At 34.4% G+C, this 26,039-nt stretch overlaps 5 protein-coding genes and 1 long non-coding RNA gene across 6 annotated transcripts; 4 read left to right on the top strand and 2 right to left on the bottom strand.

Moving 5' to 3' along the window:
- The first annotated feature begins 3,122 nt into the window (after positions 1 to 3,122).
- On the top strand, positions 3,123 to 3,903 carry LOC116144484 (1,4-dihydroxy-2-naphthoyl-CoA thioesterase 1-like). The gene is made up of 2 exons (XM_031429923.1): positions 3,123 to 3,364; positions 3,451 to 3,903. Exons 1-2 carry the CDS (start codon positions 3,230 to 3,232, stop codon positions 3,793 to 3,795), a joined length of 480 nt encoding a protein of 159 aa, XP_031285783.1. The 5' UTR covers positions 3,123 to 3,229; the 3' UTR covers positions 3,796 to 3,903.
- Positions 3,904 to 4,331: 428 nt separating this feature from the next.
- Positions 4,332 to 5,284, bottom strand: LOC116144527. The gene is made up of 4 exons (XM_031429968.1): positions 4,841 to 5,284; positions 4,693 to 4,743; positions 4,477 to 4,610; positions 4,332 to 4,404 (listed from the first exon to the last, which is right to left on the bottom strand). The coding sequence occupies exons 1-4, from the start codon at positions 5,279 to 5,281 to the stop codon at positions 4,332 to 4,334; spliced, it is 699 nt and encodes a 232-aa protein (XP_031285828.1). The 5' UTR covers positions 5,282 to 5,284.
- A 583-nt stretch (positions 5,285 to 5,867) lies between these two features.
- Positions 5,868 to 9,042, top strand: LOC116144483 (guanosine deaminase). Its single transcript, XM_031429922.1, has 5 exons — positions 5,868 to 6,077; positions 6,479 to 6,538; positions 6,630 to 6,820; positions 8,536 to 8,640; positions 8,733 to 9,042. Exons 1-5 carry the CDS (start codon positions 6,062 to 6,064, stop codon positions 8,919 to 8,921), a joined length of 561 nt encoding a protein of 186 aa, XP_031285782.1. The 5' UTR covers positions 5,868 to 6,061; the 3' UTR covers positions 8,922 to 9,042.
- A 9,090-nt stretch (positions 9,043 to 18,132) lies between these two features.
- On the top strand, positions 18,133 to 19,406 carry LOC116144526 (procardosin-B-like). Its single transcript, XM_031429967.1, has 4 exons — positions 18,133 to 18,230; positions 18,888 to 19,056; positions 19,139 to 19,178; positions 19,324 to 19,406. Exons 1-4 carry the CDS (start codon positions 18,133 to 18,135, stop codon positions 19,404 to 19,406), a joined length of 390 nt encoding a protein of 129 aa, XP_031285827.1.
- Positions 19,407 to 20,346: 940 nt separating this feature from the next.
- LOC116144494 (L-ascorbate oxidase-like) lies at positions 20,347 to 23,707 on the top strand. Its single transcript, XM_031429936.1, has 5 exons — positions 20,347 to 20,557; positions 22,582 to 22,756; positions 22,848 to 22,931; positions 23,016 to 23,189; positions 23,276 to 23,707. The coding sequence occupies exons 1-5, from the start codon at positions 20,430 to 20,432 to the stop codon at positions 23,387 to 23,389; spliced, it is 675 nt and encodes a 224-aa protein (XP_031285796.1). The 5' UTR covers positions 20,347 to 20,429; the 3' UTR covers positions 23,390 to 23,707.
- On the bottom strand, positions 23,459 to 24,525 carry LOC116144495. The gene is made up of 2 exons (XR_004130265.1): positions 24,258 to 24,525; positions 23,459 to 23,499 (listed from the first exon to the last, which is right to left on the bottom strand). It is a non-coding gene; the product is annotated as an uncharacterized LOC116144495 (long non-coding RNA).
- Positions 24,526 to 26,039: the final 1,514 nt, after the last annotated feature.

Here is a 26,039-nt window from a genome sequence, read left to right as displayed (position 1 = left end):
AAAAAAAACCCTTTGCAAAATAAAAGAAACCCTAGCCACCCCTCTCTCCTTGTCTCTCATGTTTTCTCTCTAGGCGGAGAAGAGAATTTTTCCAAGAAAAATTCAGCATCCTTGATCCTTGCATTCTTGCTAATACTTGAGATCGCAAGGAGATCACCCGTCTTGTCTTCATGTGGATACCAGAAGTGCACTCTTGCGGCTTAGAGTGGAAGCGATCCGCATCGCAAGAAGGAGCCTCCAAACTTAGGTATAATTTTGAATTTTTACTTCTTATACAAATAACGTAAATCTGGTATAAGTTGCTTGGCATATATGTTGTTGTGTGGGGATTTATTTATTTATTTTTTGCTGCATAAACCCCACCAACGATTAACAATTTCTGGTATCTCCCTTTTTTCAACTGGTACTTGATTAGTCTCGACTCCTAATTTTAAACCTTCTTCGATTAGTGTATCAACTAGTTGACATGCTGACATACCAGTTTCCTGCAACACATTCAAGGCATACTTTCTTTGTGATAGAAATATACATTTTTTAGATCGAGACACTTTGACTTCGAAAGAATATTTCAAAGAACCTAGGTCTCTTTTATCTCGGATTTTTTTGACAAGTACTTTCGCAAAGCCTTCATTTCTTCTTGATCATTTCCTATAACCGCCATATCATGCATATATACAATAAGTGCAGTGATCTTTCCTTGCTATTCTTTAAGGAACAATGTGTGATCTAAATTACTCTAATGGTAGCTAAAAAACTTCATAGTTTTGGTGAACCTCCCAAACCATGCCCTCGGAGATTGTTTTAACTCATACAGTGACTTCTTTAACCTACATACCTTTTGGTTATGCTTTCCTGGTAAAATACACCCTGATGGAGGATCCATATAGATCTCTTCAGATAATTCTCCATATGGGAAAACATTTTTTACATCGAACTGTTGTCATGGCCAATCCAGGTTTACAGCCAAAGATAACAAGACACGTATTGTATTGATTTTGGCTATGGGTGCAAATGTCTCTATGTAGTCTATCCCATGAGTTTGGGTGTACCCTTGTGCTATGTCTTACTTTAAATTGTTCAATCGTATCATCAACTTTATATTTCATAGTGTAAACCTATCGACATCCAACAGTCTTCTTTCCTAGTGGACGATCAACAAGTTCCCAAGTCTCTTTCTTCTATAATGATTTCATCTCTTCATTCACATCATCTTTTTATTTTGGATCAGATAAGTCTTCCTACACACTGTTAGGAATCGATATGGTAGATAATTGTTTCACAAATGACAAATTTGATTCTAATAGACGATGGTTAGACACATAATGACTTATGGGGATTTGACCTTACTAGATAGCTCAGTTTCGTATATTGGTTTAGGAATCCCTCTAGTACTCCGTGATGGTAATTGATTTCTAATTGGTTTAGACTAAATTGGTCCAGACTCTAAATCAAGGACATTTGCAACGAATGATGGTTGTGACATACCAGGAACGAGAGACTTGGATTGAGATGAAGTTTCTTCGTATGGAGATACCACCTTGACATTTTCATCATCCACTTCATTTTCTTGTCGATCAATAGGTCTAATCTATGACTCATAGTCTCCCACATCTTGAACAGCATAGACAAACATCTGAATTTCTTCCTAACAATACTCACCATAAAGTTTAGACTCAGAAGAAAAATACATCAATTCTTCATGGAACACAACATCCATGGTTACAAACATTTGCTGAGTTGGAGGATGGTAATAGCGATACCCCTTTTGATGAACATCATATCCAATGAAAACATATTTTAATGTTCGAAGAGACAACTTGTTGCATTGATATTTATAGAGGTGTACAAATGTGACACGACAAAAAACATGAGGTTATTAATTATCGGTTAAACGATATTCCTTCCATATGAAAACATGATTTTATTATGAAGAGCCCATATGTTGAGGCCGATGAAGCATCGTTTACGTTTTGAGCATGATGCATGCTATCACCTCTATTTCTCATCAATCTAATCCTTTCATTAAGGAAATTCTAGCATTTGTATTCTTCCTCTGAGAATGTGGAGATATATTAAAGTTGTAGAGGATTAATTAACTAAAGAAGAGCCACCTTTAATTCAGTCTCAATCATGTTGATTGCTCTTTCTGCTAAAATTCAGACTTAAAATCCTATAGAAAGAAAAGACTCTTTTGCAAGGATTAAAGAAAATTGTTTTGATAGAATTAGAGGCTTGCACATTATTGTAAACATCCATATGAATATATATAAAGTCAACTTGATGATTCAATCAATACATATGATTGTGTTGTTTGACATTATAAAATGGCAGATGTCTTAACTCAGGTTCAGGCTGCACACGCTCTCTATATCCCATGCCAACACCAATACTTACAGATTTGACCCACGTTAAGTGAGATTTAACTCTTTCTCAGTGTCAGATATGATGATAATCTCTCTATGTAATAAAAACTAACCATGTACACATCTGAAAAATGTTAAAAAGGGCAATTTCAATGATAAGGGTCACCTCCGAGATTTTGTGTAAAAAGTTTTTCCCTAATTTTGGGAAACTAACATTGTTATCGCAAATGGAGGTTAACGGTATAGGAGATAGAAATAATATTTTAAAGAAACTGTAGACCTTTTTACATCCAAAAAATACAATAGTACTAGGGTGTTTAGTCAAACGATCACAAGCCAACTGTTTTGTCTAAAACTATCAGATTTCTACCCCTTGTACCTTCATATTTAGTTTACAGAAACCCTATTTTGGGGCGAGAGTGTTAATTTCCCTAAATTTGGTTGTTGGGAAGGGTGTGGGGAAGTTTCCGGCCAAGCTTTGGGGGTCCAACACAATAAACCCTTTTGATGAAGTAATGAATGATGTTGGGTCTGAGAGAAGTGAAATTGGAGTAGATGTAGTGGGGTGGGGGTTGTTAGAATTAGATAGACAATGGAAGGTAGAAGAATGTCATTAAAGTAATGGTTTAGGGATAGCATCAAATTGTTTGTAGAATTGAATAAGACATTGAAAAGGACAACGGTTGATTAATTTGCCCATACTTTGGAATTGTAATTGGGAGATGATATAATCACCTACCACTGCTGCATCATTCCACAGCCTCCACCTACCACCCCACCAACAACAAATAAAAGTAAACAAATCTTCTTGTTGCTTATTTGTGGTCCTTTTTGGAAGAAAGAAGGAAGCTTCAACTTTGAATTTGATGGAGGAATCATCCTCGTCCTCCAACAAGACAGCCAAAGTCGATGCTCCCCTCCATTCTATTGGGTTTGAAATTGATGAATTAACCCCGCATAGAGTCACAGGCCGCCTTAGAGTTCACGAAAAGACATGCCAGGTTAGCTTATAAATTTTCTTTTCTTTTCTTTTCTTTTGCAATCGTTTGTTTTAGATTGAAGAATTGAGTTGAATTATTGAACATAGCCGTTCAAGGTGTTACACGGTGGTGTGTCGGCGTTGATAGCGGAGTCGTTGGCTAGCATAGGGGCCCACATGGCATCTGGTTTCAGTAGAGTGGCTGGTATTCACCTTAGCATTAATCATTTGAAACGTGCTGAGCTTGGTGATCTTGTTTATGCTGAGGCTTCCCCCATCAATGTTGGAAAGACCATTCAGGTATGGGAGGTTCGACTCTGGAAAATTGATCCTTCAAACTCAGACATAAAGTCTATGGTTTCTTCCTCTAGAGTTACTCTTGTAGCCAACATGCCTGTACCTGATAATGCCAAAGATGCTGGAGATATTCTCAAAATGGTTGCTAAATTGTGAAGCAGGCTATTCTCTTCTCTTATTACTTGAGTGGATCATTATGCTTGACACTTGTTTGGAAAGTAATATATCATTATGCTCATCTCGTTTCTGAGTTACCAATCTCAATCAATGTTGTTAATAAGTCCGCTGCCATTACAACTGCATTTCTCGTAAATTTCAATATATAAAGTAGCAGAGCCGAGGTTGATGTCGCCTTAAATTTCAACACCAAATAAATTTAGTGAAACCCATTCGTAGTATATAAATTGAAGAAATCCACCACAGTTTCAGATCTATGCACTGAATGCTTTTCTTTACAACTAATAATGAGACGATTTGCACAACTGTCTCCAGCCCTGCTTATTACTTGGCTTTAGAAGTTGGAACAAGTTGACTCTCTTATATATAGTTGGAAACCAATCAAACCATCCATATGGACAAGAGAAACAATAGAAAATGTCTAAAGCCTAAAGGAACAAACTTTAAAACAACATAGAGCTTAACGGAGATCACATAGGGATGGATGACTTAATTAACCTAAAACAGAAGTGAAATCAATCGCCGCTTTTACTTGTGGGGTTATTGCTTCTGCTTTTGTTGGCAAAGGGAGTACCAGAAATCTTTTGCCTTGAAAATGAAAACACACAAATCAATCATCAAAAGACAATTAAAAGTTGCATTAAATGGGGAATGAAATACCTGAGATTGGTAAGTTGTCGAGTCAATTCATTAATCTCCAATCCAGAAAGTTTGAGGGAAGATAAGGTTCCGGGCACTTCTTCAGAAACTACTTTGGACAATTTATCCACCGAGACACCTAATTTCTTAAAAGTCTGTACACAACAGAAAAATAAACTGAAATTACAAGAGGTAGGGATGAAACAGAACCGACTTAATCAAATAAACAAAACTTACCATCAAGGTAGGAATTGAAATAATAGCCAAGGAGAAAATTGCTCCAATAGCCTGGAGAGGTTTGAAATAAAAGACATGAAATTGAGAATGTATACAAAGCTGAGAAAAAAAAAAAAAAAAAAGGAGATTTAGATTGATAAGGAAATACCGTAGAGAGGACGAAGAGGAGGGAGAGAAGAGCCAATTGAGGAGGAGGAGGAGGGGGAGCAGGAGGTGATGAACAAGTAGAAGAAAGGAAGGAGAGTTGCGGTCGTTGTTTAAGGGTACTAACAGCATTAATGGAGTTTGAAAGTGGTGTTGGTGAGACAGATACTGAGAAAGCACTCCTTTTGGTTGAAAGAGGTGGAAACCCCCAGTGGAGAGGGTTCTGTTTGACAGACAGAGCTACCGCCACCGGTTGTGCGTTGAACAAATCTATGCAACCACCACCACCCCTCCACATAATGTCTCCAACAACGATCCAATCCAACTGCAAACTATGTCTACACCAAGGATGGCTGATGAAACGAATAAGATTCCGTCCCGGCGTCCCCATCCCCACACACCTGGACTGGACCCGTAGGTTTGTCAAATTTTGGGATGGGCCCATAGGTTAGGTTTTGGGCTCGGATGGTTAAAAAGGTTTTTGTATTTGAAAGATAAACAATAAAGATTTATAATTTTTTTCATACAATTTTTTTATACAATCTTAATATAGCAACTTATGATTTGATTAACTCGTATTTAGGCAAACAAAATCCACTTTAAATTAATTAATCATGAATTAACATATCAGAGTTGTATAAAAATGTTGTATCAAAAAATTGTAAATGTAGTACTGTTCTTAAGTAAAATAACTGAGAATATTTAATAACTAAAAAAAAGATGAATTTTTTGGAATCCTTCTTTTCTTCAAACATAGAAAGAATAGTATGGATTCGTTAAATGTTTTTCCAATATCCCAATTAGTGTGAAATTTGAAAACAAATAATTTTCATTTTTGGGAAGATATTAAATCATTGATGTTATGTTATCTTACAATTTTGAGTAAGGTAAGCGTGAGAAAATTGATATTGTATATGCTTATTAAGGGACGAAAAACAAGAATTTAGTTGGATGGGCCCAACCCAACTTTTACATGTGAACACGTTAACGTAATTTAAATATTTATAATATGTGGACCTGAATCAGCGTCTCCCAACTATTATTTTTGTGATTTTGTCTTTCCATATTTTCCTTCATCTGCATCCGCATCTGTATCTGTTTCTGTATCTGCATCTCCATCTCCTCCTCATTCAGAAGATATATACACTCATTCTTTTTCATTCCTTCGCTCACTTTCATCTCTCTTTTTCCTTCACTTCTCTCTCGCTTCTTCATCATCATCATCATGGAAGAAGCTAATGGTAATCTCTCTTGCGTCATATCGTCTTTCTACTTCTTCTCTCTTCAATTCAACCCTTTCCCCGCTTCTTTGAAATGCTTTTACTGTATAACTATTATGTTTCTCTTATTTTTTATCTGATTCCACGCTCTTTTATTTAAGAGAAATACAAACACGGTTAACCTTTTGACTATTTGCATCAAAACCCAATACCTTTTGTCGAAGGCTGCTACCATATGACCACAATTATAATGGGATTCTCTTATAAATTAATTTCTTCAATCCTATGCAACTTTTTCATAAATTTAATTGATTTTTTTTTTTTTTTTTTTTGGTAACCTTCTGATTCCAGTTAAAGGCTTTATTGAGTGTTGTTAACTTGATTACTCTAAGACGTAATCTTTGCCTGCCTTATGATTGCAGTGGTGGAGACAAAGGAGGGAACTATTTCTGTGGCTTCTGCATTTGCTGGACATCAGGAAGGTAATGTTGTTCATTTCTCTATTATTTGTTATTGAATAACCGGTAGGTTTTGAAATTTATTCGTTATATCATGTTTATGTTGATCAACCAGCTGTTCAGGACAGAGATCACAAATTCTTAACCAAAGCTGTTGAAGAAGCGTATAAAGGGGTTGAATGTGGACATGGTGGTCCTTTTGGTGCTGTTGTTGTACGTAATGATGAAGTTGTTGTGAGTTGTCACAACATGGTTTTGAAGAACACAGATCCTACTGCTCATGCGGAGGTCACTGCAGTGAGAGAGGTCGGAATATTTGCTTCAATATTTTTCATTTTTCAAAGATGGTTGTTGGTGTGACATCATTAGCATTGTCTATACTATATGGCATTTGCAACTGTGCTTGAAATTATGTTTACCATTATCTTCAACGACCCTTATAATGACCTTCACCAATTCACTTGAATGGAAGAAACCTAATATCTTGCTCATATTACTTCAATTTTTCTTGTTTTTAATTGGTTGTTTAAAAATATCAAAATTCAAAACCTTTACCGTCTGAAATTTTCTAGCTTATAGGATAGTCAAACAACAGAACATTGTTGTTACTTGGTACTTTTACAACCCAAGAGCTGAGACTCCCCATTCAATGGCTGTCACCTAGGAGTTACTTTGAGTCTTATCTGATTAGGTGACTGTAATTCACTAATTCTTTAGATTCTATCCACAGCCAAGACGCCGAAAGTACTGTGAAAGTAGAAGTTCTGGATTGGTGGTCATAATTTCATGAATTACATGTTTGAATACTTTGTTGACTTGTCTGTTATCTCAAACCGTTGGAGCCATACCTAAACTGTTGATAGTTGATTTGTATTTAGAATTGGTTGATGACTCCTTTTTTTGGAGTCTTTTTAAATTACATTCTTCAATTTTACATGATTCATTCCTTGACATTGAGCTATAGTTAATTTGAAATAGCATTACATGCATAGGATTTTCCTTGATGCACCAAGAAGAAAGATGAAGCTGAGATTTTTGTTTGCTGTTTATTTAAACAGATCCCTACCCCAATGTTCTTATCTCCCATAGTTGAATTAGACATGTGCAAGAGGAGCTTCAAGACCTTAATTTGAAAAAACGAGTTTATATTTGACAGAGAATGCATGACTGTCTGTGTAGTGGTTGCTTTGTGTGGTTTAATGAGTAAACAATATGGAGGTGACATTTGTTTTCTGTCGGAAAATGCTTGTGTTTTTAAACTTTTTATATGAAAGTGATTTATGTAGAATATATAATCTAAAGTTCGGCAGTACAACTTGTGCTTTTAAACTTTTTATATGGAAGCGATATTTGTTTTCTAGTTATAATCGCATCTGATTGTCAGTTTGAGGAAAATATGTCTTTAGGTGATGAACTAGAGACGGAGAATGCTTGCATCCATGATACCATATTTTCTCTAGATTTATTGAGTAATAAGGTATATAGCTATAGCAGGAATAACAAGGGTAACCAAGTTTACTCTTCTCTGACTCACAAAAGTCTGTCAGACCTTAAGGATCTGCTCATGTACATTTAACATCGCCCCTAACTAAGTGCTAGTGCTTTTATCAATGTTGCTTTTACGAAATATGATTGGGGTGCACTCAGTCTGACCTCATTAATGCTTCTGTAAAAATTTTCATAATTGTCACCAGTTTGTGTTTCCTTAGTGTGTTCGAATGATTCTCATTGTGTGTGATAATATATTGAGTAATAAGGTATATAGCTATAGCAGGGATAGCAAGGGTAACCAAGTTTACTCTTCTCTGACCTCACAAAAGTCTGTCAGACCTTAAGGATCTGCTCATGTACATGTATCATCGCCCCTAACTAAGTGCTGGTGCTTTTATGAAATATGATTGGGGTGCACTTAGTCTGAGCTCATTAATGCTTCTGTAAAAAATTTCATAATTGTCACCAGTTTGTGTTTCCTTAGTGTGGTCGAATGATTCTCATTGTGTGTGATAATATATTGTTACCAGGCATGTAAGAAGCTCAATAAGATTGAGCTCTCAGACTGTGAGATATATGCCTCCTGTGAGCCTTGCCCTATGTGCTTTGGTGCAATCCACCTTTCGCGAATTAAGGTCAAACCCCTTTGCTCCTTATCTCTTTTCTTCTCTTTCCTGTCAATTTGGATGTTGGACATAACGTTTTATAGTACTTTGATGTCAAACAGAGGCTGGTTTATGGAGCCAAGGCTGAAGCGGCCATCGCTATTGGGTTTGATGATTTTATTGCAGATGCATTAAGGGGAACTGGCTTCTATCAAAAGTCTCAATTGGAGATCAAAAGAGCAGATGGCAATGGGGCTGCCATAGCAGAACAGGTGTTTGAGAAGACAAAGGAAAAATTCAGGATGTATTGATTTCTTCTGTTGGCCTTTGATTGGTTGTAATTAGCAATTGATCCATGCGGTACATTGGCATAATTTTAAAGGCAATCGTTTAATAATTGATAAACTATATTAAGTTTGAAATGTTGATATCGTATGGTCACTGATAAACAGAAATGTTGATATACATGCCCTGTTAAAGCGATAACAGAATTTGTTTAATCGGTGAATATTTGAATCCATGATAGAATGGTATAATTTATCTCCTTTGATGTTCTTAAATTTGTCATATTACCCATTTCTTGGATAAAATCTGTGGCATGATGTATACCACCCAGGTGGCTGCAGTATCAGTANAAGAAACATGATGGCCTGGGCATCACCTTTCATGAGGTGATTTATAGTTGCCTTAAAACAAGGGTAATTGCTTTGTGCCCACTTCTTTTATCTGGAAAATTTATACAAGTCCCCACCATAAAGCAATATCTACTAAAGTAGGGATTCAACATCTAAGTATATGATTTAGTTAATAACTTCAAATTCACAACACTACTTCATATCATTTGGTTAATCTTTATTTATATGAACAGGTCAATAACTACAACCTAATAATCATATCATTTTGTTAATCTTTAAACAAGCCAATAACTACATCCCAATAAAGGCTTGAATTTATCTAATTTTCTCACTCAAATTAGTATTACAATATGAATGAAGAAGAGGGTCCAAACACATATATTCACTATAACAGTCCACCAACATTTTGGCGATGATAAATAAGTATAGATAGAACTCACTTTTTATTTTATTTTTTAATAATCGGGATGTCCAGGCCAACTTGCGTGCACCTCAAGTAATCTTTAAGGCTCATTGAACACTTTATAAACCCAATATTTCAAGTAAATAACAAATATAGTAGGTAACCTTAAGGTAGTTTTATCGCAAAAAGTCAATGAAGGAATTAAACCTTCTTGACCACTAGGCACTAGGCCAACCCTAAGGATAAAAGAAGAGAGTCAAACCACACACACACCCACAAACAAACCCGTGGCACACGATATTCATAGAAACGTATAATATTGTCTACTTTGAGCTAAACGTACTTGGTAATTAATTAATTAATCGAGAGAAACTAAAGGCTATAGAATTGAAAATTGTACTTGTATTTGTTAGAGATTAAGGCTCCAACAAAAGAGGTGATTGTAATCCTCTTTGTGTTGGCTGAAATTGGTGGTGCTCTCTGTGTAATGTTTTGTTTGGAATTAATCAATTGAGTTAGTAGTGGTTGAGGATGAAGATTGATTAATTAATTAATTTGGTGGTTGAGACATTTGCATCCATTTATTTAATAATAATGAACATCTTAGTACAAGTTTTTAGACAAATCACATCTCCAACTTCCATTTATAATTGTTCTTCTTCAAATTAATTACTTACCTAATCCCTTATTTAGTTAGTGGGGTTATGCTTAATAAATCCATCTTTAATTATTATTATTATTATTATAAGTATGTGGGGTTTATGATTAATCAACTGAATGTGGTTCATTTGATCTCAATTCATGTTGTGAATTAAATTATTTAACATCAAATGCTCCAAACCCTAATTCTCAATCTACATTTCTTGGAAATATCCTATGTATACTGCTTGCCAAATACTTTATTTTTATCTTAACCAACCAAATCCCAAAAATAGAATGCTATTAAATTATATGGACCTTCATTTAAAAAAACCCTTTCGTTCTTAAATACCATTTATTCCTTTTGTTTATTTTTTATCTTTTTTTTTTTTTAAAAAAAAATTAAAGAGTTAACATTTGGTTCATTTCACCATTTTTACTCCTGAGGCAAATTTCTAGATAATAAAATTAGAAGTTAAAAAAAAAAAAAATCTTTATAAATAATCCCAAGACATAATACAATTAAACAACATAAATAAATAGTACAATAAAACATCTTTATAGTGATACTCTATATAGGAATAAATTCTACATAGTCATAAAAAATTATAGTCTCAGTTTGGGATAATTATAAATAAGAATAAACTCCACATTGTAATAAGTTATAATTTTTCTAATTCCTGCCTTAATGAAAGTTGCCTCTACATAGGAGTAATTATCTGTATATTACAAATAAATATATGTTATGTTACATTAAATATTTAAGATTAAATAAAATATTTATCTAAAATTGTTTGTGACAATGATTTATGCTTTAAAATTGTTTTCACATTTTTTATCTTACAAGTACGTAATACATCGCTAGATTGGACACCTTCTTGTTGAAGCAAAAATATTTTTAGCTTCTCAAGCATGTTTAGAGTTTTATAGCAATAAACTTTTTGTATTTCTGTACTATCATCCTGAGGATTATTTCTTTTCTCTTCTTGTCTAATTACAGTAATAATTTCTTCTTTCGTTAAAGTATATATGATTTGTTGTTCATTTGGATGATCGAGGAAGACATTAATATCCATTTGATTAGTGTAGTGAAGATGTCGAATCTGATCCCTTAATTTTGCAATAACTCTTTTATTCTCCTCATCCACTTCATTTATAACTTGCAATTCATCAACATTTGGGTCCTAATTTTGCAGTGCTTAAAACCATTGGTAGTTTGTGACTTCACATCAATTGACCATGCATCAACTACATTTACAGTTCTATCAATGACACTTATTCGTTTCAAAAGTAGGCAATTGAAGCACTGAATTGAAATTATAATACTACTAAAATATAAATTGAAATCCTAATACTATACTACTAAAACATGAATTATAAAATAATAATTTTTGTAACTATACCTCTATTAAGTTGTAACCTCTTCATAGTAATAAAATTAGTTAGCCTCACCATTATGATTATAGAGAGATGTTAATGTAGATTAAAATAGTTCCCAATTATTTGAAGAAAAAAATAACAATAAATTTACATGTGACTGCGAGCAATCTCATATTTCAAATCCTATTTTTATTATTAAATCTTCAAAAAAAAAAAAAATTGAAGTTTATAAAATAATAATTGGGTGTTAAAAATATTTGTAAATAATGGAAAATTAAATTAAATTTTAATAATTTAAAATAAAAATAAATTTATTGTTGCAAAATTTATTAAAAAAGTGAGGTGACGATAAACCCTACATAAGAGCCCATCAAAGTTGGACATTCAGAGATCAACTGAAGTTGGGCGGGCCAGTCCTGACTTCTAAATAAACCTCCAGTCTCTTTTAAGTACACCCCCTCAATTCTCTCCCTGCCTCCCTACAAACCAAACAACAACGGACCTGATAAAAATACGTTTGGTGGAACTGGGTGGAAACGTTTTCGAAAACAATTTTCACATACAATTCTAAAAATTAATGTAAGATTAGAAACGATTAAAAAATTTTATGTTACTATAAAATGGACAGATTCAAGCCTTCCCATGAACACCAATATGGTAAAAAAATGTTATTTTCCAGGAATGTCTAATTTCAAACACTGGATTTTAATTATAAAAAAATTGAATAAAGAAATATTATCTTTAATAATCTTCCCATCAATGGGACACTAAGGATGTGTTTGGTTATAGATAATGAGAGATTATTGAAATAATATTATCTTATATTATTTAATTATTATGTTTGATTGTTAAATAATATAAAATTTTGATAATCTTTTAAAATTAATAATAACTATTGATAATATAGAAGGTGCGGTGATTACTTCTATGTTTTAATAATAAATATTGATAATGTACGGTGATTACTTCTATGTTTTAATAATAAATATTGATCTGCATGTTTGGTTTAATATTTTTATCCCTATTCTGGATCCTATTCTCCAAATAATGTTTGGTACAATATTCTAAAAATATTACCCTATTTTTTTTAATTACATTTTAACCCCATAAGGTTATTAATTTCACTAAATACCCCCTGAAAAAAAGTTTAAAAATTAACAAAAACACCCCCATCAACCCAACTTGTCAGATTCCGGCAACCACCGTCGGTGATAGCCGGAATCTGTACAACGGCCTAACTTCCAAAAAGAAATGGCCAGAAGTACACCAATGTGGCCTTTTACGGCCAGATCCAAAAAGGATCTGGCCGGAAAAGGCCAGATCTGGCCGTCAGCAACGGCCAAAGAAATGGCCGTCGTTGACCGAAAACGACGGCCACATCTTAAGATGGCCCTCGTTTGGCCTTTTCCGGCCGTCGACGGCCATAACAGACCGTAGATCTAGCCTTTTTCGGTCAGATCCACTATGGATCTGGCCGGAAAAGGTCATAACGACGTGTTACAGCACAGATCCGACTAGTCTGTGCCGTAACAAAATTTTTCGGCCAGATTCCGGCGGTGGTGGCCGGAATCTGACACTGCAGGTGGTGGGGGTGTTTTTGTCATTTTATATATTAGGGTCTTTAGTTAAATTAGTAAACCTAAGGGCTTTTTTACAAATTTTTAAAATTTATCTCGTAATACTCCCATATCCAATAACCCAATACTATCCCTAAAATCCTATCCAAAATACTAAACCAAATATGTAGAAGGTCGTATTACTCTATTTTCTTAAATAATTGGAATGAATATAAGGGACCCTCCGGCTGGAAAGACAAAATCTTTGGTCCTCAAACCACTGAGGCAGCATTAATGCGAGAAAGTGTGTAAAGCTGGAGCCCATCACAAGGCAGTGTGCGGTCCAATTAGAGAAACCCACGTATGTTTTCCTTCGACAAGAAACAGTGTCTCTTGTCTTCAAAGGTGGAAATCTCTCAAAAGGCAAAGCTCTCTTGGGGTAGAAAGTTTAAGCAATGGAAGCATTGACACAAATTGCATGTGAAGGTAACTCTGAAGTCCCCGGAGGATGAATGAGGTCTTAATTCACAAGTAACCTAGTCACAAGAGAAGTAGTTGTCAGAATTAATCATATACAGATCTAAAAAATTAGGTTCGAAGAAAGATTAAATCGAGAGAGTTGCCAAGGCCAACCATTGAGGAGTTATTGTTATGTTTTAAATTTTATTGTTACCTTGAATAAATCATCCTTTATATTTAGTATTCTTGTTACATGGCCTTGATGTATTGATGCAATTAGGTTGTCAAATTCAAGAGAAAGTATGGAATTAAATATGTGTTGGTGATTTTAGTTTGTCAAAATTCAAGAGAAAAGTTGGAAAAAATATGTATAGCCCATGATCGCTTAAGCGATATATAAGCGACTAGATATATCGTTTAAGCATCAAAGGGTTTTTCATAAAGGATCGCTTAAGCGAGAAAATAAATCCCTTAAGCGATCATGCATCTGGACAGATATTTGTACTAGCATGGACTTGATCGCTTAAGCGACTAAGGGGAAAAACCAAGAATCGCTTAAGCGATGACATAAATCGCTTAAGCAATCGTGTATCTAGGCATATATTAATTCTACCTCGGACTTAATCGCTTAAGCGATCCAGAATCATTTAAGCGACCAAGGGTAAAAGCGAAGAATCGCTTAAGCGAGACCGTAATTAGCAAATCTTGATTCTGCCTAGAACTTGATCACTTAAGCAACTAAGGGTAAAAGCAAAGAATCGCTTAAGCGAGACCATAAATCGCTTAAACGATCGTGCATCTGAACAGATCTTGATTCTGCCTCGGACTTGATCACTTAAGCGATTTTGTATCGCTTAAGCAACCAAGGGTAAAATCGTAAATCGCTTAAGCGATTTACTAGCGATCGTGCACCTGAGCACGTATTGATTCTGCTTTGTACATAATCGCTTAAATGATCATTAATCACTTAAGCGACCAAAGGTAAAAGTGAAACATCGCTTAAGTGATCTTGATCCTCGCTTGTAAGTGATCGCTTAAGCCACTAACTCTGAACATACTAGATTGCTTAAGCGATTGACTCTGAACATACTGAATCGCTTATGAGAGACCTAGGATTGCTTAAGCGATCCACTGTACTCGGATGACCTTTTATTCTGCATTTGACAAGACTACGTGAGCGATTTATTATCGCTTAAGCGACTAGGGCTAAATAGATAGGATCTCTTAAGTGAAAATATATATCGTTTAAGAGACTAAGGCTAAATAGACGGGATCGCTTAAGCGACACCTTATATTGTTTAAGCGATTAAGGGTAATTTACTTCAATATTTATTTTCCATGTTTATAGACTATGTTTAATATAGATGTAAAAGAACTAATCTAATTAAAATATAATTATGGTCATGGTCCACTGAACTAATCATACACCACATATGTTTAATATAAATGTAAACATGTCACATCATATATGTTTAATATAGACGTAAAAGAACTAATTTAATTTAAAGAAAATCGATTAAGTAATATAAATAATCAAATCAATTGACACAAGACAGATCATGGTCCATTAAACTAATCGTATACCACATATGTTTAATATAGACGCAATCATTCTACACTATATATATTTAATATAGACGTAAAATAACTAATTTAATTTTAAAAAAAAATCGATTAAGTGATATAAATAATCAAATCAATTGACACAAGACATATCTTGGTCCACTGAACTAATCATACACTATATATGTTTAATATAGACGCAAACATTCTACATCATATATGTTTAATATAGATATAAAATAACTAATTTAATTTTAAAAAAAAAATTGATTAAGTGATATAAATAATCAAATCAATAGGGGAAAACCTATTACAAAAAAAAAAAAAAAAAAAAAAGGGAATCGCTTAAGCGATCCAGTATTGATAAGCTTTCATCGCTTAAACGATAGTGTTAATCGTTTAAGCGATCTTGTGAAAGACAATACAAATAATTCGAATACACTAGATCGTTTAAGAGATTTCATTTCTCACTTAAGCAATTTGATACTATCACTTAATCGATCACTTACAAACAAATCTTAAGATCACTTAAACGATGCTCCACTTTTACCCTTGGTCGCTTAAGCGATTTGTACTTGCTTAAGCGATTAAGTACAACTAACTTTAGACTAGAAAAAAACTTCCCACTTCTTGACTTTTGGGAGCAGAAAAAAGTAATAGAAGACTAAATTGATTTAAGAGAGATTTTAATGATCATTATAAAACAGAGGTTTGGACTCTTTAAAGTACCGTTATGTGGTTGTTAGCATGTTCAAAAGTTTCAACAGACTTTTTCCTATACCATTTATATTGAAGTCCAATTATTAAAATAATAAAAAAGTTATAACAAAGATCTTTGACTAAAAAGTATTAAATGAATGGAAATAATTGCAAATTGGAGGGTGATGGCCGTGTCCGTAAATGGCTTAACTGTTCCGTTTGGAATTTTGCCTCTTCTGGTCAAATGTGATGTATAAAATAATATTATATGTATAAATACTAATATAAGTATTAACATTAAAAATTTAAAATTCCCCCAACATGGCATTACCTGTGATGTATATGGCAATAAAAAACAATGTCAGCTTGGAAATGTGAAGACATGCAACGTGAGAGTGAGATTAGTAAAACAAAGAAATGAAATGAAAAAACATAATAATCCACTGGATCTACTTTCCAACCAATGGATTATTATTTTCCTTCTCTATTTTTGCTTCTCCACTTTCATGGAATTCCTCAATTTTTTTTCTTTATTTTCCTCTTATTTCTATACGTTATTACGGTATAAGGAGATTTGACAAACTTGCTCTTTCGACTCTCTCTAATAGCGGTGAGGAAGGTATGGACGACTCCCTATAATAAGAAACAAAATTAATTAGATTTAAGCCATATTTAAAAACAAATGCATATTCAAAAGCTTAATCCTTTAATCTTAATCGAGCCATTTAAATTTTTATGTCTATTTTATCATAACCTTAATGGGTACACTTCTCGATATGCGACTGTAATATCCTAGAAAATTGCAGTCGCTCATCTGAAAATTCAATCAAATGCTCAAAAGAGTTGTTGAATTAATATGGAATTAAATTAAATGAGTTAACTTGCAGCATATTGACATCATATGACTAAATCTATATATTTTTTCTAACACACAAATTGTGATTGTAAACGGATCTCTAGCTAATTGTACAAGCAAAGAGGAAAATTCAAACTCAGTATTCTGACCAACGTTTCTTCAAACCTCTCGCCGACTCAGCATCACAAGTTTTACTTTTCCAATTGATGAGACAGATAGTATATATGTTGGTTTTAATTTAGCTCTACTTAATGGTTAAAATGTTTGTAAGTTGGCAACAATGTCCAACTGATTTTAAAATTTTGTGTTAGATTTTTGTAATCTATTTCATTGGTAATTTGTGAAAACATTTGCAATAATATAATGTTTTATGGTTGGTTAATACTTGATGGAAACAACCATAATGAGCAATAGAATAGGCAAATGTTCAAGTAATTTTCATTAGAAAACCTTTTTTCCATAGGAAGGTGGGCTTCATTGGTAACGTACAACAACTTCCAACGCAAAAACCTTTTTCCCCTCCACAAATTTCGATTGTATGTAGAGATTTGAAAACTGCCATACCCAAATTATGAAGCGGTGAGTGATTGGGTTGTATGGTATGGATGTAACAAAATTACGAGTCGTCTGATTTAAAGTGGGTTGCATAAATTCCTGTCCAACTACTGATGTAATTCAACAGCCAGCCTTTTAGAACCAATTGGTGCAAATATCCAGTTCAACTTTCAGCCAAATAAATTAATAAAATAACCAATTGATAGACTTTCATTTAAAAAATAGGGTTGTCTATGTCACTTTGATGCATTAAAAATTATATCTGAATAGGTAAATCTCTTAAAATATGTCCTAAAACACATATATTAAAACAACCTTAAAAAATAATTTCAAATTTTGTTAGCTTAAGATGTGATACACAATAAATTAATAGATTAAGATAGAACAGTAAATGTTTGTTATGTTTATTAATTTTTTATTTTTGTGTTGATGAACCAGAATCACAAAATGGTGGAGGTGGAAGCCCATAGTAACTATGTCCAACCATTTATTTATTTACCAGTTAAGTTAAAGCTTATTCAATTATTAATTATTATTATTAGATAAATCGATTGCAAATGCCTCAACTAATCAAAATTAATTAATTATTTAGTTGACTAATACCAAACAAAACATTGCACACAGACACCGCCAATTTCAGCAACACAAAGATATATCAAATGTGTACACAATCAAGCAGATAAATACAAAACTGATTAATGGTGATGAAAGATTCAAGAGCCAATGTGAACTATAATTTATCTGTAACAATTCAACAAATTCCACATCTGGCATAAAATGGATGCAAAGTCTGCAACAAATTCCACATCTAGCATAATGCATGCGTCAAATCCGGTCCATTCAAGACTAATCTGGTCACATGGAATTCATGGCCCGTGAGTTTCTAAATTAATAATGAGCCTTATAATGTATTACGTTAAATAAAATCAATTCAATTAATTCTCGAGTCTATTAAATATCTTATAAGCCAAAAAAATCAGATAAAACACAATGTTTTGTTATACGTAACCCTAAAGTTTGAACCTAAGAACTCAAAGAATTAAATAAATTTTTTTGACTGTTAAGCCAATCCCTTGGGATTGTCATACACATGGTTTAAAACTCAGCCCGACCCTACGGGTTCAATCGGTTGAACCGAATAATCGGCGATCGAGCCTGGTTGGTTCAACTAAAAAACTGGAATTTTTAAATGACCCAGATTGAACAACAATTGAACCTAACAGCATAATGACATTACAATTCAACCCAGTGATTAAATCGATTCGACCGACCAACCCAATGACCCAGTGACCTGACCAGCTCACTTCTTGGGTCAAGTTTTAAACCTTGGTCATACCCACTTTATTATGACACAATATAAAAGGAATACATGGGTATGAGTTATCTTTATGAATTTGCCTTAATTTGTGGGTATGAGCAAACATAAAAGCTATAGTTTTTGAATGCGCACACTACTTTGCGTTACTTAAAGTACGTGATATATTTCTCTTCAATTCTATCTTTAAACCCTGCTCTTATTGCTGTATCTACAGGTATAATATGATACAACAAGGTCATGTGAGCCAGCAACTCTTCTCTTTCTGGCTCAATCGAGATCCAGATTCAAAAGTGGGGGGTGAGATTGTCTTTGGAGGTTTTGATTGGAAGCATTTCAGGGGTGACCATACCTATGTTCCTATTACTAAAAAGGGCTATTGGCAGGTCGGCCAAGAGTAATGTTTTTTAACCATTCTCCTACTTATACAAAGGTTGAATTTAACCTCAAATCCATTCTTCTTTTCAGATTGAGGTCGGAGATATTCTTATTGCAAACAATTCTACAGGTTAAGTTCCCACTGTGTTGAACTTATGTTTAATAATGACTGATTTGGTTATCGAGTAATATGTTTAGGAATTAAACGTCTTTAAGATATTCATGATTCTTTTTCTTGGCTTCCCAATTAAAGTGTTATGGTTCAAAATTTTCAGGATTGTGTGAACATGGTTGCGCAGCCATTGTGGACTCAGGGACATCAGTATTTGCTGGTCCAGCCAGCCTCCAGCGGTATTGATTTGTAGCTTAAAATTTCTTGAAGATTTATATGTTTTGTTTTGTTTTTTTTTTTATTTTTTTATAATATAGTAAATGTAAATTTAGTTAAAATGGGAATATGAATTATATAAACTATACATATTATAAAGTTTGATTGGATTAGTTAACACACTTAAGAGAGATATTCCATATTCAATTGAAAAACTGTCTGCAACCGGATGATGGGTACGGTTAGCTGTTTAACAACGGTAGAATTGATTCTTCGCAAAAGGATAAGTTAATCTGGAATATGTAATTCAGTTTTCTGATTTGGTGGGCCGTGACATGATCACATGATGGGTAAGTGTAAAAGTTGACCAGACGTCACAAGGCGTCACAAAAACATACTTTATACGCACGACAGCATATCATTCAACAACGTTGCTTTCTGACACTACAGTTTGACAAAGTGATCATTCTCTATATCAGAAATAATAAACTATGGGGAGAACAAATTGTTGCAGCCTTACATAACTATAATAAATAATTTTCAATTCTACGCTCAATATTTAAAACCAATAAAAATTCAATTTTCATTTAATTAAATAAAAATTATATTATAGTAAATAGAAAAATCTGATTATAATAAATAATTTTTTGTGATTTGGTAAAAAAAATTCTACGTTAATATAATATATTATCAATTATCTTTATTCATGATAATTTTCAATGATTGAATAATTTCATACTAAAATATAGAAAACTAGTGTCAACATATTCCTGATCATATTCCAGATGACACTAGTCCATTCCAGATGACACTAATTTTCTTTTATGCAGTGCCGACCTTTGTTATTTTTAAAAGTAGAGCAAACACGTACCCACCCAAGGTTTAGCGAAAAGATAAGTCAGGCAATTATTGTCTTTGTTTTTATTATATAAACCCACTTCTATGTTTCCTAAAACGTGCACCCTCCTGGGTTTGGAAGACATAAGCAATTCAGAACTTTACAGAGGCAAAAAAGAGACAAGAACTTCACCATTATTGCCAGTCTCTTTAAAAATGCGTCTAATCACCTACATGTTCTCTACATGTCTTTGCTTGTGGCTCTTTTTCTCTTCTATTGCCTACACCCCCACTCTTCCTCATCGAGACCCTGTTCCAGAAGCCGTCGTTCAACATGTTCAGAGGTAAGGTCTTTTCACTCTACACTTCAACAAAGAAAGAATACTTTGGAGATATGTTTTTTTGCGTTTTGGCTTGGCTCATCATCTCGCTAGGGCCTAGCTGTTAGACTCTTTTTGGAATCCTTGTTCTGTTGTTTCCCATGCTGGTTGCTGCTTGTGCTCTTGGTCTGTTATTTTTTGCCTCTGGGTATGTCCGAGGATTTGAGATGTAAAGGGGATCCCCTGTTTAGGCAGATTGTATCTTTTTTCTTATTCTTTATAAATTACCATTTACCCAAAAAAAGAAAGAATCCGTCTGGCTTTTTGATGGGACCTGGACAATGATGGTGTAAGAAAGATGAAATAAGGTAGCAAGTAGGGATTGAGAGGATGTTGACAGGACACTTCAATGGGTTTAGGCCGGGATGGGTGGCGATTAGGGATTGGGACTGTAAAGGAATTCAGTTAGGGAGAGAAAGAGAGAGCTGGAGGATAAAAAGAGAGGGAGAGAGCATATTAGAGGCAGAGAAGAATATAAAGAAATTTGGGAGGAGCTAACCCTCGGAGTTAGCAATTAAGGAGGAGTTAGCCCTCCAAGTCTAGCATTGTTCTTTTCATATTTTGATTTTATCCTTTGGTTGATGTGCTGGGTATATTTTGTTTTTTGCTGCCATTGTTTCTGTTTGTTCTTTTCGTATTTTGATTTTATCTTTTGGTTGATGTGCTGGGTATATTTTGTTTTTTGCTGCCATTGTTTCAGTTTGTTCTTTTCATATTTTGATTTTATCTTTTGGTTGATGTGCTGATATATTTTGTTGTTTTGCTACCATTGTCCATTGGTATTAGTTTGTTGAATATCAAACACATATTCTTATTTCTTGCTGTTATTGTTTTACTGTTTTGAGGGTGGGCAAAGCTTTTAATGCAGCTGGGTTTGGGCCGGGTAGAGAAACTGGGTCAACAGAAAACGGGTCAAGGGTCCCATCAAACTTAAATTAGATCGCAAATAACTTCAGGCCGTTCCCCTTCATCGATCAACCGAGATATTCCGGCAACTCCTCGCTGGCGTGCCGATCTTGGGAAGAGGCACCATCTGGTGCCACGACAGCCTTTAGTTACCGGAGTTCGAGTACAACAATGAATCGGCCGTCCGATTCCAGTTTTATTCCACAAAGATCACCCCCTTTCCGGCGAATGACGTAAGATGAGATTCAATGGAAAAAAGAGAAAGGGCTCTGTTTCCGATGTGGCGCCAAATTCTCTCCGGGAACCCTTGCGGAGAAAAACAATTTCCAATAATTTTGGTCGATGAAGAAGACGAGGAAGAGTTGGGTAAAGAAGCGAAGGATGGTGAACTAGTGAAGAACCGGGTGGCGTCGTGTAAACAATCTCCACCTTCCTACCTTTGAGGACAAGGTGATAATGCTTGGGGAGGGGAATGATGGGACCTGGACAATGATGGTGTAGAAAAAGTGAAATAAAATAGCAAGTTGTGGATGGAGGGGATTTTGGCAGAAAACTTTCATGGGTTTAGGTTAGGACAGGTGGCGATTAAGGGTTGGGACAGCAAAGGAATTCATATAGGGACAGAGAGACGGAGAGAGCAGAGAAGAATATAGAGATAGAGACGGAGAATAATATAGAGAAATTTGAGAAGAAGTAACCCTCGTAGTTAGTAATTAGGGAGGCGCAAGCCCTCCAAGTTTAGCATTGTTTTGGTTGATGTGTTGGGTATATTTTGTTATTTGGCTGCCATTGTCATAAGTTTGTTGAATCCCAATATTCATTTCTATTTTCTTCTTATTTCTTGATTGTTGGTTGTTATTGTTTTATTGTTTTGGTTGAGTTTTGGGACTGCGTTCTCATCGGTTTTCCTCTAATAAAATATATTATTTATTTGTTGATCTATATAATCTTAAGTCTTCTTTGGAGTATGTAAATATCGTATGAGTATACACCAATAATTAAGTCTTCAGAAATACAACCATTCGCTTTTTCATCTCTCTCATCCTTCTGAAATCTTTTTCATCTTTCTCTTTGGTTCAAAGGCACTTCAAATGGGAAGTGGAGTACATGTTTGGAATTCCAGATTGCGTGGTGGGAATTAATGGGCAGTTTCCAGGGCCAACCATCAGAGCTAAAGCTGGAGATACAATTTCTGTTGAGGTCACTAACAAACTACACACTGAAGGAGTTGTGATTCACTGGCATGGAATCACAAAGGTTTTTCTCTTTCTTTCTTTCTTTTAATTTGACGGAGAACATGTATGTTTATTCTTTTGGTTATATAATATATTTGTTGGTTGGCTCACAGCTTGGAACACCAACACCATGGGCAGATGGGATTGCTTCCATCAACCCTGGAGAAACTTTTCTTTACAGATTCAAAGTTAACAAGGTAAGACTTTCTTCTTTACATGTTCAGTCTTTGTTATTTCTTCAACTCTAGATTTACCCATTTATATTTATGGATGGGGTACAGGCAGGAATATACGTTTACCATGGACACTTTGGGATGCAAAGATCAGCAAGGCTGTATGGATCTCTGATCATAGATGTGGGAGATGGAGAAAAAGGGCCTTTCCATTATGACGGTGTTCACGACCAAGAAGTAGATCTATCCTCTAAGCCATTCCGTTGGACTCGTGGGCCAAGGGTATGCTTTAATTTATAAATTTATTCATTTTCTTAAGAAGCTTATTATTTAATTTTTTTTGATATGTTTGGGAATTTTGGTTTCAGAAACTACTGATTAAAGACGACAAAGAGATCAGACGAAACATGGCAAGCGTCCACGGGAGCATATCAAATCCATCTGGCTCTGAAAGTTTTTCTCCGGATGACCAACTCCCATAACAAGAGACACTGACTTGTTGTAGAAGATACGCAGAAACCGGCTGTGAAGACTAAGATTTTGTTTTTTTTATTATATTTGGAGATTGAGACGAGTAGGATGTTCTTTTATCCTGTCAAGATATCAAGGTTATAATGTCAGATAATGAAAGACTTGAACAAAGAAAAAACTGTTTTTTCTTTTTCTTTTTACGTTTTTTAAGTGAACCAGCACAAATTTAAGAATTTCTCTATCTAATGTTGATGCTTCAATTTAGATTGAGCTACCTTCTTTCGAGCAACAAAAGAGTTAAAACAAAGAGAAATTGATGATACTTATCCTGAATATGACTTAACAAGTTGAAACTTTGCCTTGCTCATTCCCGGCTGGTGCAAAACTTTTTCTAACCCGGGTATGTCAATATTTTTGTACTTTTGATTTATATGCATATGCATTTGAGGCATGTATCAGTTAATTAATAACAAAATTTAACTCTCATTCTTGCCACTTGCACTACTTTACAATGAAATGGCATACATCTTCTCCACATATACTAACATCAATACTTGGAAATACAAGTACTTTTCCATCTTTAATTTCTTTCAATTCAACTACCTTTATTTTTACTATAAGCTAAACTGATCTCTGGAAAGCAGTGACCACAAATCTAAGGATTATTATGCAGCTTTTACAAATCCTATCTTTAGATTACCATAGTCAAAAACTGTATGATATGCCCCCATGAATATATCTCCAAGAATCCTGTATCCACACAAACTATCATACATCAAATAATACTATAGCTGTGAATGGTGCTGTATGCAAGCTTCGTTATATTAGCCTCAAAATGAAGGTTTAAGGTTGCCATAAACAAATATTACAATGACGTACCAGAGGGGACCTTGTGGGCGAGGCACATCCAATGCGGTGAACCCACTAATGCATACAGTGCAACATCCTTCTTCAATTTTGAGAGCATACTGAACACAAAGCCCAAAGGACATAAGAAATCTTAAATCTACCAAAAACTGTATTCTAACTTTAAATGAACTCTATTTTCATTCCAACGGGAGTGGTGATGGGTATCCATTCCAGCACCGGATACACATGCAATTTGTGTCAATGCTTCCATTGCTGAAACTTTATACCCCAAGACAGCTTTACCTTTTGAGATTTCCACGGTTGGAGACAAGAGACTTTCCTTCTTGTCGAAAGAAAACATACGTGGGTTTCTCTAATTGGACCGCACGCTGCCCCGTGATGGGTTGCAGTTTTCCACACTTCCTGGCATTTCAGACACGCGTTTGAGGTTAATCTAAGACGTTGAATTATTTGGAAAATGACTTAAGGGTTTAAGATTAAGCCAAGTGGTGACACGTTGGATGCCTTGTAAGAAATAGGGTATCCACGTGGCGAATTGGGTAGTGACGCTAAGGTATAGGTTCGAGTGACAGATGGATATTAAAGGACATAAAATAAATTAAAAATAAAAGCGTCATGCAACATCAAGAGACGCTGTTTGACCTTCCCTTCATATTTATTTTTTCAATAATATTATATTTACAGAAATTTTTTTTGAAAGAGTTAACATTTCATTCATTTAACTTATGTTACATGCCTCTCATAATTTTTACTCCTACGGTAAATTTCTAGATAATTAAACTAAAATTAAAAAAATTTCTTACCAATAATCCCAAGAATATAATATAATTAACAATAGAAAAAATATATAAATTAAAATAGTTACTAACTATTTGAAGAAAAAGATAACAATAAATTATATGTGACTGCAGACAATCTCATATCTCAAACAAATCTTTATTATTCATTCTCATAAAAATAATAATTGGGTGTTAAAAATATTCATAAATAATATAAAATTTAAGTTAATTTTAATAATTTAATATAGAAATAAATTTATTATCATAAAATTTGTTAAAAAATGAATTTCCTTTAATCTAACGAATAAGTGAAGTTAAAATAAGAGCCCATCAAACTTAAGCATTCACTTTTCTTATGGATTAGCAGAGATCAACAGAAGTTGGGCCAGTGCAGACGTCTAAATAAGGAGTAAAAGACATGTCCCACCAAAGTTTTGGCGAAATAGCGAAATAACGAGTTTCCAACATTGGTTTTATAAATTCCAAATTTTCACCTTTAAACCAACACCTTTGTTACTTTTTTAGCCCGAATTAGTAAATTACTTTTCTAACCCCCCAATTATTAGAGGGCACATTTTAGCAAGAGGTGGCACACTTTAGCAAACGTCGTCACTTGCTTTTTCCTTCGTTTTTCGGTGACGCCGGCTTTCCCCACTACCACCATCTCTTCCTCATGCCTCACACACCAAAACCCCTCTTACCCCACCTCCACCAATCATGCCAATCGTGGGATTTCAGCGGCTTTATGGCTCTAGGGAGAGTTGCGCACAGTGCTAACTGGGAGTTGGTTGGGCAATCCTTCGAGCAAGTGGTGGGTGACAGTACTGGCAAGGAAAGTCAAAGGCCAAAAACAGCCAGAAAAAACCCACAACGAATCAACAAATCAAATGCACTCCAAAACACAACAAAACCTAGGGGTGGGCAAAATTGTAGGGTCAAACTGGAATCGACGGATACTCAGGTGTCGATTCTGGTTCTGGGTAATAGGGTCAATTCCAATTCCAAAAAATTG

Source organism: Pistacia vera, unplaced genomic scaffold, assembly GCF_008641045.1.
Source record: "Pistacia vera cultivar Batoury unplaced genomic scaffold, PisVer_v2 Contig446, whole genome shotgun sequence".
In the NCBI taxonomy this organism is placed as follows: domain Eukaryota; kingdom Viridiplantae; phylum Streptophyta; class Magnoliopsida; order Sapindales; family Anacardiaceae; genus Pistacia; species Pistacia vera.
This window is presented reverse-complemented; position numbering and strand designations above follow the sequence as displayed.

Bases quoted from the DNA above. Each gene is read 5' to 3' on its own strand.
- LOC116144484 (XM_031429923.1), top strand. From the start codon at position 3,230: ATGGAGGAATCATCCTCGTCCTCCAACAAGACAGCCAAAGTCGATGCT. The intron at 3,365-3,450 runs GTTAGCTTATAA...TATTGAACATAG, and splicing joins TTCACGAAAAGACATGCCAG to CCGTTCAAGGTGTTACACGG.
- LOC116144527 (XM_031429968.1), bottom strand. From the start codon at position 5,281: ATGGGCCCATCCCAAAATTTGACAAACCTACGGGTCCAGTCCAGGTGT. The intron at 4,744-4,840 runs GTATTTCCTTAT...AAACCTCTCCAG, and splicing joins TCCTCTTCGTCCTCTCTACG to GCTATTGGAGCAATTTTCTC. The intron at 4,611-4,692 runs GTAAGTTTTGTT...TGTTGTGTACAG, and splicing joins TTTCAATTCCTACCTTGATG to ACTTTTAAGAAATTAGGTGT.
- LOC116144483 (XM_031429922.1), top strand. The intron at 6,539-6,629 runs GTAATGTTGTTC...TTGATCAACCAG, and splicing joins ATTTGCTGGACATCAGGAAG to CTGTTCAGGACAGAGATCAC. The intron at 8,641-8,732 runs GTCAAACCCCTT...GATGTCAAACAG, and splicing joins TCCACCTTTCGCGAATTAAG to AGGCTGGTTTATGGAGCCAA.
- LOC116144526 (XM_031429967.1), top strand. From the start codon at position 18,133: ATGGATGCAAAGTCTGCAACAAATTCCACATCTAGCATAATGCATGCG. The intron at 18,231-18,887 runs GTGAGTTTCTAA...CTGTATCTACAG, and splicing joins TCACATGGAATTCATGGCCC to GTATAATATGATACAACAAG. The intron at 19,179-19,323 runs GTTAAGTTCCCA...CAAAATTTTCAG, and splicing joins TATTGCAAACAATTCTACAG to GATTGTGTGAACATGGTTGC.
- LOC116144494 (XM_031429936.1), top strand. From the start codon at position 20,430: ATGCGTCTAATCACCTACATGTTCTCTACATGTCTTTGCTTGTGGCTC. The intron at 20,558-22,581 runs GTAAGGTCTTTT...TTTGGTTCAAAG, and splicing joins GTCGTTCAACATGTTCAGAG to GCACTTCAAATGGGAAGTGG. The intron at 22,932-23,015 runs GTAAGACTTTCT...GATGGGGTACAG, and splicing joins ACAGATTCAAAGTTAACAAG to GCAGGAATATACGTTTACCA.